At 50.9% G+C, this 10,310-nt stretch overlaps 1 protein-coding gene across 1 annotated transcript; it reads right to left on the bottom strand.

The window, feature by feature from the left end:
* Nucleotides 1-5,048: 5,048 nt before the first annotated feature.
* On the bottom strand, nucleotides 5,049-5,768 carry LOC137824816 (uncharacterized). Its single transcript, XM_068630493.1, has one exon. It carries the CDS (start codon nucleotides 5,766-5,768, stop codon nucleotides 5,049-5,051), a length of 720 nt encoding a protein of 239 aa, XP_068486594.1.
* Nucleotides 5,769-10,310: the final 4,542 nt, after the last annotated feature.

Here is a 10,310-nt window from a genome sequence, read left to right as displayed (position 1 = left end):
TGTTTCTGGGGGCGAGAAGATGTAACCCCTGGGGCAATGTAGAGGCGCCAGTAAAAAGTCCTCCGTGTTTCTGGGGGCGAGAAGATGTAACCCCTGGGGCAATGTAGAGGCGAGTTAAAGACCTTCTCGCCGATGAGCGAGTTCAGGCGAGTTAAAGACCTTCTCGCCGATGAGCGAGTTCAGGCGAGCTAAAGACCTTCTCGCCGATGAGCGAGTTCAGGCAAGTTAAAGACCTTCTCGCCGATGAGCGAGTTCAGGCAAGTTAAAGACCTTCTCGCCTACACGCGAGCTTAGGCAAGATAAAATCCTTCTCGTCTCGAACGAGTTCAGGTATGGTGCAGAGGGTGGAAGAAGTTTGGAAGGTGGCTAAGGTAGGTTCGAAGAGAACGCCTAGTCAACCGGTCTTTTGTTCTGAAGTTCAAGGAGGTAAAGAAGGATCCCAAAAGGCGTTTCTACCCCCAGACAAAGAAACAATGGCCAAAGCATGAGGCTAGAAAGAAGCTGATATCACCAAGAGTCTTTGGCGATCGGGAATAGTTCAAACAGCGGCGAGAAGGTTAAAAGACCTGTTTGGTGAAGCAGGTCGAGTGGAGCGGTGTTTAAGCCAGTGACTGAGTTACAGTTCATTGCTTGAGGGATATTTTTACGATAAGGTTAATTGCCTCAAGGTTACGAATTGTTAAGTGTTTGTTGCTTAAGGCTGAAGTGATCCGAAGCAGTTAAGCCAAAGGTTGTACCTACAGTTTTCCTAAGTCATTTCTTTGAAATTAAACAAGCAAGGAAAGTTGAAGCGAGTGAAGAAGTTATAAAAGGCAAAACGTAGCCTTTGTCATTAACAGTTAACAGTTCAGAGCATATACACGAAGGGACATAAAGTTTATTACAAGTTATAATACAAGGGAAAGCACAAAGGTAGCAGATGAAGAAGAATTGATTAGTCTTCAGCAGGAACGACTTTTCCATCCACCACTTCATTGTTCAGCGACACCATGCTGAGATCTAGGTCGGGGAACAGGCAAGCAAATTGTTCCCGCGCAGCTTCGAATCCAGCAGCCAGAATTTGAGCGGAGTTCAGCTTGAGTTCTTCAATTTGCTTCTGAAGTTCCTCAATTCGCTTCTTGAGGTCTTCAGTTTGCTCTTTCAGCTCTTTATTCTGCTGCTCCAGCTCTTCAACCTGTTTCTTGAGTTGTTCATTGATCTCTTGAGCCTGGAGAAGGTCTTCAGTAACCTTTTTGGATTCCGCTTGCGCTTGGGCCAGTTCAGCAACTGCCTTTCCTTTCTCTTCGTTGGCTTTGGCAAGATCAGCTATGGCGTCGTCCCTCGCCTTTTCCACCTGCCCAAGGAGGGTCTCTCGGTCAGCTGACCTTTTCTCTAGTTTTTGCACCTTGACGGCGTCAGCCTTCATGAGAGCCTCCAGGTCAACCACTCTAACGCGAAGGGGCACAATCTTGCTCTCCAGTTCAACCTTCTCTTGAGCAAGTTGATGCACCTTGTGGCGAAGGTCAGCGGCCTCCTTGCGCGCCAGCCTGAGCTCGGTGTTCATGGCATCCTCCACTCGGGAGTGTTCGATTTCTGCGAGCGTCAGGTTGAAAGACAACTTCTCCACCTCGACCCTCATAGTGCTGTTTTCGGTTTTGAGGTTGAAGAGGTCGTCTTGGAGCCTCCTGGTTGAGCTCTCCACAGCTCTGGTTATGATCGCTGGGATATCTTCTGCTATGGTCTTCAACTTGGCAGTTAGAGGCTCCCACATCCTTGTGACCTCCAAAGGGAGGTTTGCTGCTTGTAGAGGCACTAGGTGAGCCTGTTGTTGGTTCTCGTCGCCACCTTCCTTAGCAGGTTCTTCAGTAGGCGCTTCCTGGCGTGGCGACAGAATCGGGGGTTCGGTGATCAGAATCGGAGAGGTATGAGCAACCTCATCCCCGATTGGAGCAGCTTCTGCAGCTGAGGCGTTTGAAGGGGGACCCCCTCCAGCTGACACATATGGTGTAGAGGCGCTTGGGGGGTCCTCCATGAAGTTTGGCTCTTGGGCCTCAACTGCAGGTGGTGCAGTGGCCAGTGGGACCGCTTGGACTGGTGAGGCAGGAGCCCGTGGGGGTGGCGATGATGGAGGAGGAGCAGGCGTCGATGGAGGTGTTGAGGTTAGAAGAGGGGGTGGAGCAGGCGGTGAAGAAGGTGCCACCCTCTTCCTCTTTGAGACCAAACCATCTTCGGTGGCCTCGTCATCTTCTTCCTCTTCCTCGTGGATCACCTGAGGGGCTTTCCTTTTAGGTCTCTTGAGGACCAATTTCTTGCGTTGGGCAGGTTCCTTGGGAGGTGATCGCCATTGGACGATGGCTGTCTCCACCACCGAGTTGGGCACCGTTTGAGAACCTGTCGCCAACCCGTGGTTTCGGGCGAGCGCCTTCAGTTCAGCGAGCATGCCTTTGCCCAACATGTTATCTGCATGGAACGAAAATGCATGGGTTATCTCAAGGAAAAAATAAGTGCATAAGGTAGTACACAGCAAAGCAGATGATATGTGCAGGAAAGATAAAACCAAAGTCTTGCGCTTAACGCACAAGACGCCCAGAAATAGCTAAACAGAAGCAGTATTAAAACAACAGTTTTTAATGTTCTAACCTATTCGAATTTCTAGCTGGTCTTCGTAAAATTCGAAGCAGATCAAGGTGGTGGTAAGGAAAGTAATGTTGGCGTCCGCCACCCTTTTCCAGAAGAGACAGAGATCTCTGTCCAATGCTCCCATGCTGTCAGGACTTCTGGGTCTCCTGAAACAGCTCTTGGACTCTTTCTTCCCCTTGTCCACCCAGTACAAGGGGAAGCCGTCGAGAAGGGAGGCGTCCTTGTCATTAGCGCGCACTTGGACGAACTTCCCCTTCTAGTCCTTGTAGGATTGCTGGAAGATAACAAAGATGGACCTCCCAGCAATCGCGTTCAAGCTAACCCACAGGCGGTCTCCTGGGTGCTTGGCTTCAAAGAGAAACAGGAATACATCCACGGATGCGGGCAACCCCAGGTGGTTGCACATCACTTGAAAAGCTCGAACAAACGCCCAGCTGTTGGGGTGAAGCTGGGCGGCGGCAATGTTGAGCTCGGTAAGGAGTTCCCTCTCGAATCGGGTGAAAGGGAACTTGAGCTTCACCTTCTTGAATAAGGTCGTGTAGACGAAGCAGAAGGGCCCGTCGGCGCTCACCTTGTCATCGGCACAAACAGGCAGATCGGGGGGGGCAAGGCAGCACCATCATCTTCTCGTCGTGCTCCTTGTGAAATGATTGATGAAGCTCATCCCCCTTAGTCAGCCGCAAAACTGCTCCCGCAGTGTTCACAGAGGATGTCTCCCTCAGAAGGGTCGAGTTGGCCCAGGGATACAAGGTTTTGAAGTCCGGCAGGGGAACGGGGGCTCCTCCGGCGATAGGTGGAGTCGCCTGGGCCAGGACAGGACGGGAAGACGCAGGCCTCTCAGCCTGGGAAGATGAAGCGCCACGAACTCGTGGTGGATCGTGTGCTTGTGAAGGGGGGTTTCTTGATGAAGGAGGAGGATTCGGGGTGATCTTTGTGCGAGTCATGGTTGCAGCTGCAAGGGAAGAAGAAAAGGAAAAATGATCAGGGGTTACAGAGGCTGACTCGATCATAGAAGGAAGGTGAAAAACGAACGAATGTAGGTTCGTTGCGACGATTGACGAAGCCCTAAGTTACGCAGAAGGAGAAATGGAAAAGCAACCCACAGCGTATGCACCAGGCAGTTACAGGATGATGCGAATCGGTTAAAATGCAAGGAAAGCCAGCAGAAGAAGGAAAGTAGGTACCTTTTGATGATCAGGAAAACGATGAAGGTTGATGGTGATTCAGAATGCTGGAGAGCGCTGAGAGTTTTCCGCAGAAGAAAGTTAGAGCGTTCGTGAATGCGAGGGAAAGTGATGGAACAGTGTTGAGTGAAAATAGGTTTAAGGGTTTTTTCGAAATGGGTTTAGGAAGCGCAAACGGCAGCTGAAGAGAGCCGTTGATGAAGCCACGTGTCGAACGATGAGTGAGGGGTTTGGTGGAGCGTCAGAAAAGCAGAAGGTACAACCGTTTGGAATTCTGCGTCAGTGCCACGTAGACCGGTGTTGACGTGACTCTTTCAGTCTTTTCGCTAGACAAGTCTTCGCTTAAGACTGGGGGGCTTGTGTACCGCCCTGGTAGTCGGGAGTGATGACGTGGCAACCTGCTACAGTATAGGCGTGTTGGCAAGGCGCCAGGCTGGCAGAAGGGAAGGAAGTCGGGGGGCTCGTGAAGCCGCCAGTTATTAAGTTGGCGTGTTCCGATCTCCAGCATATCAGAATAGGCGATCACCGGGTTAAAGATGAAGTCGCCAGATGTGAACTCGGGCGACCAAGCAGTTGGAGATCGCCGGAGAAAGCACATCGCCGAAGATAGGAGAAGCAAATTATGAAGGCGGCCGGCGAGACCACAGGGAAGGTGTATGAGGACACCCTAACTCGCCAACTCCAGTAGAGATCGCACTCCCAAGTTAGCTATGCACTGGGCAGTACCATGCATAAGTAACTTAGCCAAAATGAGAGTAGAAGCAGCGCCAAGTCAAGGAGGCTCCAGATGATGGCACGTGTACGACTGGATGCAAGCCACGTGTCCAGGTCTGTAACTGCCAGGAGAGAGAAAACAACCAGGTATATAAGAGTTCTCAACAAACTTTCTGAGGTACGCACGTTCAGTTTATACTCTTTACGCTTGCGAGTTGTAGAGCTGACTGTGAGAGAGGATTTGCACGGTTCTTGTTCTCTTAGTATTTGGTGATTCGGTCACTGACTTGAGCGTTGGAGTGCGATCGGCCGCAGCGGCGCCGCTCTGTTTCTTTGCAGGTTCTTGAGGTGGATCTCGAAGAGGAACGGAGGTGAGAAGCGGTGCGCACGTTGATCCTTTGACGAGGCAGTTTCCAGCGTTCCGGTCAACAGGCAGGATCAAAGTATATTCGAAGAAGAATTACATATAAAAGTTCTTACAAACAGAAATGAGCACCAAGTTTCAAAAAACAAAATTATGGAGGGAGGCGATTAATCTTCAAAGGCCACGATCTTCCCATCCACCACTTCGTTGCAGATTGACACCATGGAGAGATCGAGCTCGGGATATTGGCACAAGACTTGCTCCAAAGCGGCGTCGAACCCAGCGGAAAGGACTTGGGCGGAGCGTTGCTCGAGCTCTTGAGTTTGTTTCTTCAGCTCGTCAATTTGCTTCTTCAGCCCTTCAGTTTCTTCACGAGCCCGAGCAAGCTCTTCAGCAGCCTTTGTGTTTTCCTCCCGAGCCTGGGCCAGCTCTACAACAATCTTCGTGTTTTCCTCTTGAGCTTTGGCGAGCTCAGCCTTGGTGTCGTCCCTCTCCTTCTCAACCTTCCCGAGGAGGACCTCCCGATCTGCCGACCACTTTTCAAGGTTTTCCACCTTGGTCGCATCTGCTTTCATTGTAGCCTCCAAGTTGGCCACCTTGAATCTGTAAGGTACAAGCTTGCTCTCCAACTCAATTTTCTCTTGGGCTTGGAGGTGCAGTTTTTGGCGCAGATCGGAGGCCTCCTTACGCGCGCCCCTTAGTTCAGCATCCATGGCGTTCTCCAGCCTTGAATGGTCAATTTCCGCCATCATCAGGTTGCAAGAGAGCTTCTCCGCCTCCATCCTTATCAGGCGGTTTGACTCCTTAAGCCCCGCATTCTCATCTTGGAGCTTCTTGCTTGAGTTCATCACAGCCTTCGTTATAATTGAGGGGAGATCCTCTGCCATCATCTTCAGTTTTGCTGTGAAGGGTCCTCAGATCTCTTCGATGGAGGGGGGAGGTTTGAAGTTGTTGCTGGTGGAGGTGCTGGAGGAGCTTGGTGCTGACTTTCACCACCACCCTCTTGAGTTTGAAGGGCGAGGGGGGTTTCTTGGCGTGGTGGTGAAGTCGGAGACTCAGTTATCAAAATTGGCGAGTTATGGCCACCCTCATCTCCTCCTGGTGCAGCCCCAGCGGTAAAGGTGGTTGAAGGAGGACCCTCTCCAGCAGATACAAATGGCGTGGAGGCGCTTGGAGAATTCTCAATGAAGTTTGGGTCGCTGCTTTCAACCACGAGGGGTGCGACGGCCAAGGGAGTTGCTTGGACTGGTTGCGTTGGAGCTGGAGGTGAGGGCGGTGTTGGAGTTGGGAGTGCAGGTGGTGAAGAGGGAGCCACCCTTGTTCTTTTGGTGACAAGGCCATCCTCAGTCACCTCGTCATCTTCTTCTTCTTGTACTACTTGAGGAGTTTTCCTCTTTGGCTTCCTCAAGACAAGCTTTTTTCTTTGTGGGGCGGGTAGTGCCTCTGAAGGAGTTGGACCTTGGGGAGGAGTTCTGCCCTGAGCAACGGCGATCTCCACTACCGAGTTGGGCACGGTTTGGGAGCCCGTCGCCAGCTTGTGATGGCGATCGCCCTCAGTTCAGCTAGTTTACCTTTTCCCAACATGAAGTCTGCACAGGGTAGAAAATAGATGAGTAAGCACAAAAGCAAAAGCAAGATATACAAGTATATACACGTAGGGATAACGCAAGCAAGTGGCACATAGATTCAAAATCAAGACCAATACAGAACAAGCAGAACGCCAAAGGATGGAATGGTAGTGATCCTGCCTGTTGACCGGAGCGCTAGAGAATGCCTCGTCAAAGGATCGACGTGCGCGCCGCTTCTCACTTCCGTTCCTCCTCTGGATCTATCTCAAGAACCTGCAAAGAAACGACACGGCGCCGCTGCGGCCGATCGCACTCCGACACTCAAGTCAGTGACGGTATCACCAAATACTAAGAACTGGAACCGTGCAAACTCTTTCTCTCACAAACAGCTCTGTCACTCGCAAGCGTAAAGTGTATGAACTGAACGCGCGTACCTTAGAAAATCTGTTAAGAACTCTTATATACCTGGTGGTTTTCTCTCTCCTGGCAGTTACAGAATCGGACACGTGGCTCGCATCCAACTGTACACGTGCCATCATCTAGAGGCTCCCTGACTTGGCGCTGCTTCTACTCTCATTTTGGCTAAGTTACCTATGCATGGTACTGCCCAGTGCATAGCTAACTCAGGAGTGCGATCTCTACTGAAACTGGCGAGTTAGGGCCTTCAAACACCTTCCCTGTGGTCTCGTCGGCCGCCTTCATAATCTGCTTCTCCTTCATCTTCGGCGATGTGCTTGTTCTGGCGATCTCCGACTGCTTGGTCGCCTGGGTCTATATCTGGCGATTTCATCTTCAACCTGGCGATCGCCTATTCTGGTAAACTGGAAATCGGAACACGCCAACTTAACAATCGGCGACCACACGTGCCTCCCGACTTCCTTCCCATCTGCCAACCTGGCGCCTTGTCAACACGCCTATACTGTAGCAGGATGCCACGTCATCACACCCGTCCACCAGGGCGGTACAGGTAGGAACGCTGAGTTAGTTCCAACACAAAACAAGAGTCTTGGTGCTGGGGTAGGGGCTGACCTATGTGAGCTTCAAGTTGGCCCTCGGAGAACTCGAAGGAGATGATTGAAGCGGTAGGGAAGGTGATGTTGGCAACTGCTACGCTCTTCCAGAAGAGGCAAAGATCTTTGTCTAGCTCACCCATGTTGTCTGGACTCCTTGGCCTCCTAAAGCATTCCTTGGAGTCTTTGTTCCCCTTGTGTACCCAGTACAAGGGGAAACCGTCGAGCAGTGAGGGATCTTGCTCGTTTGGGCGCACCTTGATGAACTTTCCTTTCCAGTCTTTGTAAGATTGCTGGAAGATTGAGAGGATTGACGTCCAAGCAATCCCATTTAAGCTAATCCAGAGGCGGTCTCCGGGATTCTTAGCCTCGAACAGGAAAAGGAAGACATCTAATGAAGCCGGTAGCCCCAGGTGTGCGCAGATGATTTGGAACGCCCTTACAAACGCCCAACTTTTCGGATGAAGCTGGGCGGGGGCGATATCGAGCTCGGTTAGCAGCTCTCTCTCGAAGCGAGTAAAGGGAAGTCTGAGCTTCACTTTCTTGAAAAAGGTGGCGTAGAGGAAGCAGAACAACTCGCCGTTGTTCCCTTTGTGGTCCGCACAGATCGGCTCATCTGGGAAGCAGGGCAGCACGACCACCTTGCTATCATGTTCCTTGTGGAAGGAGAGGTCGGACTGGTCTCCTTTCCTTAGTCGGAGCACGCCCAACTCTGTGTTTATTGAAGAAGTCTCTTTTAACAAGAGTGGGGTGGCCCAAGGGTAGAGTTCCTTGTAATCTTTTGGAGGTAAGGAGGCTCCTCCGGCGATCGGTGGAGTTGCCTGAGCGGGATTGGCGTGAGAAGAAGCAGGCCTCTCAGCCTAGTTAGAAGGTGCATCAGAGGCTCGTGGTGGATTGCGCGCTGGTGGAGGATTTGCCCCAGGAGCAACCCTACGCGGTTGGGGTGGAGGGTTTCGCGACGAAGAAGGAGGGTTCGCGGTGGATTTTGTGTGAGCCATCGCAGGAACTGCAAAGGAAAATGAAAGGGATGAAACAAAGCCAACAGAACGACTCGATTGAGAACGAAGAAGACAGAGCGAACGAACAAGAGTTCGCTGGGATGAACGTGACGAAGAACGAAGCCCTAAGCTACGAGAGAAGGAGAAAAGGAAAAAATAGCCCACAACGTATGCTTCAGACAGATAATGGATGATGCGAATCGGTTAAAAAGCAGCAAATATCAACAGAAGAAGTAAAAGAGGTACCTTTTTGTGATCGGATGAGCGTTGAAGAGAGTTGGAGATTGAGAGAGTTGAGAAGCTTCGTGGGTTCGCAGAGAAAAACTTAGAACGTTTGAGAGTGCAGAAAGATGATGGAACAGTGGAAGTGCAAGGGGTTTTAAGGGTTTTTCGAACGTTTTCGGAAGCGCAAACGACAGCTGAAGATGATCGTTGATGAAGCCACGTGTCGAGTGATTAGAGAAAGGGGTTTGGTGGAGCGTCAGGAAAGCAGAGGGTACGGACGTTTGGAATTCTGTGCCAGCGCCACGTAGATCGACGGTGATGTGACCTCTTAGTCTTTTAGCTGGACAAGTCTCCGCTTAAGACTGGGGGGCTTGTGTACCGACCAGGTAGTCGGGAGTGATGACGTGGCAGCAAGCAATAATATAAGCGTGTTGAACGGAACACCTGGCTAACAGAAGGGAAGGACATCGGGAAGTCTGTGTAGTCGCCAATCGTTAAGTTGGCGTGCTCCGATCTCTAGCATATCTAAACCGGCGGTCACCAGGCTTGTGTCGTAGTCGCCGTATGTGAGCTTAGGCGACCAAGTGGTCAGAGATCGTCGAGAGGGGGACATCGCCGAAAGATCAGAAAAGCTTGTTCAAGGCTTTCAAAGGGCACGAGTACGAAGGATGAAGTTATCAGATGATCATTCCCTAGCCAAAGGTTGAGGCAAGGGAACAGTTTACCAGAACATGCACGATGAGCAAGTAATGCAGATCGTGATAGCGGCAGGCGAGACCACAGAGAAGGTGTGCATGGTGACACCCCGTGCTCGCCACTAGAAGAAGATCGCGCTCCAAGGCAGCTATGCACCGAGTTGCTCCCCGCCTGGGTAACTTAGTCGAGCAGCCTGGAAAGTAGAAGTGACGCTCAAGTAGAGGACGCTCCAGATGATGACACGTGTACAGCTGGATGCAAGCCACGTGTCCAGAGGTGTAACCGTTAGGAGAGAGAAAATGCACAGGTATATAAGGAACTCTTAACAGATTCTGAGGTACGCGCGTTTAGAACACTTCTTTACGCTTTGAGAACACTTGAGTACGCTGAGAGAGATTTTGCACGGTTCCTTCAGTTTTAGCTTTTCTCTCTTAGAGTTTTGGTGATTCTGTCACTGACTTGAGCGTCGGAGCGCGATCGGCCGCAGCGGCGCCACTCTGTCTTTTTCAGGTTCTTGAGGTGAATCGAGGTGTGAAGGATGGAAGCTAGCGTGGTGCAAAGCCGATCCAGAGGGAGATACCTTTGACGTGGCAAGATTCTTGCGCTTTGGTCAACCGGCAGGATCATAAGGGAACCCCCCCACCCCCAAGTGGGGTCACGGTGCTGTGAGGCCCTCCACGTGTAATAGCAGCCAAGTCAGAATAGAAACGTCAGTTTGTCAGGTACAAGGTAATTAAAGCTATTTAATAAAGTTTACGTTTCGAGCGTTTAAGGTACTATAAATGCTCCAAGCGGTTTAAACGTCTTAAAGGCGCTGAACGTTTTATAATTAAATGCGCTTTAAGACACTTTAAATGCTAGAGTAGTTTAAATAGCGCCTTGAATGTTGGAAACGGGTTGGAACTTTTGGCAGACTTTCCCAGAACACACCC

Source organism: Phaseolus vulgaris, chromosome 8 (assembly GCF_000499845.2).
Source record: "Phaseolus vulgaris cultivar G19833 chromosome 8, P. vulgaris v2.0, whole genome shotgun sequence".
NCBI lineage: Eukaryota > Viridiplantae > Streptophyta > Magnoliopsida > Fabales > Fabaceae > Phaseolus > Phaseolus vulgaris.
This window is presented reverse-complemented; position numbering and strand designations above follow the sequence as displayed.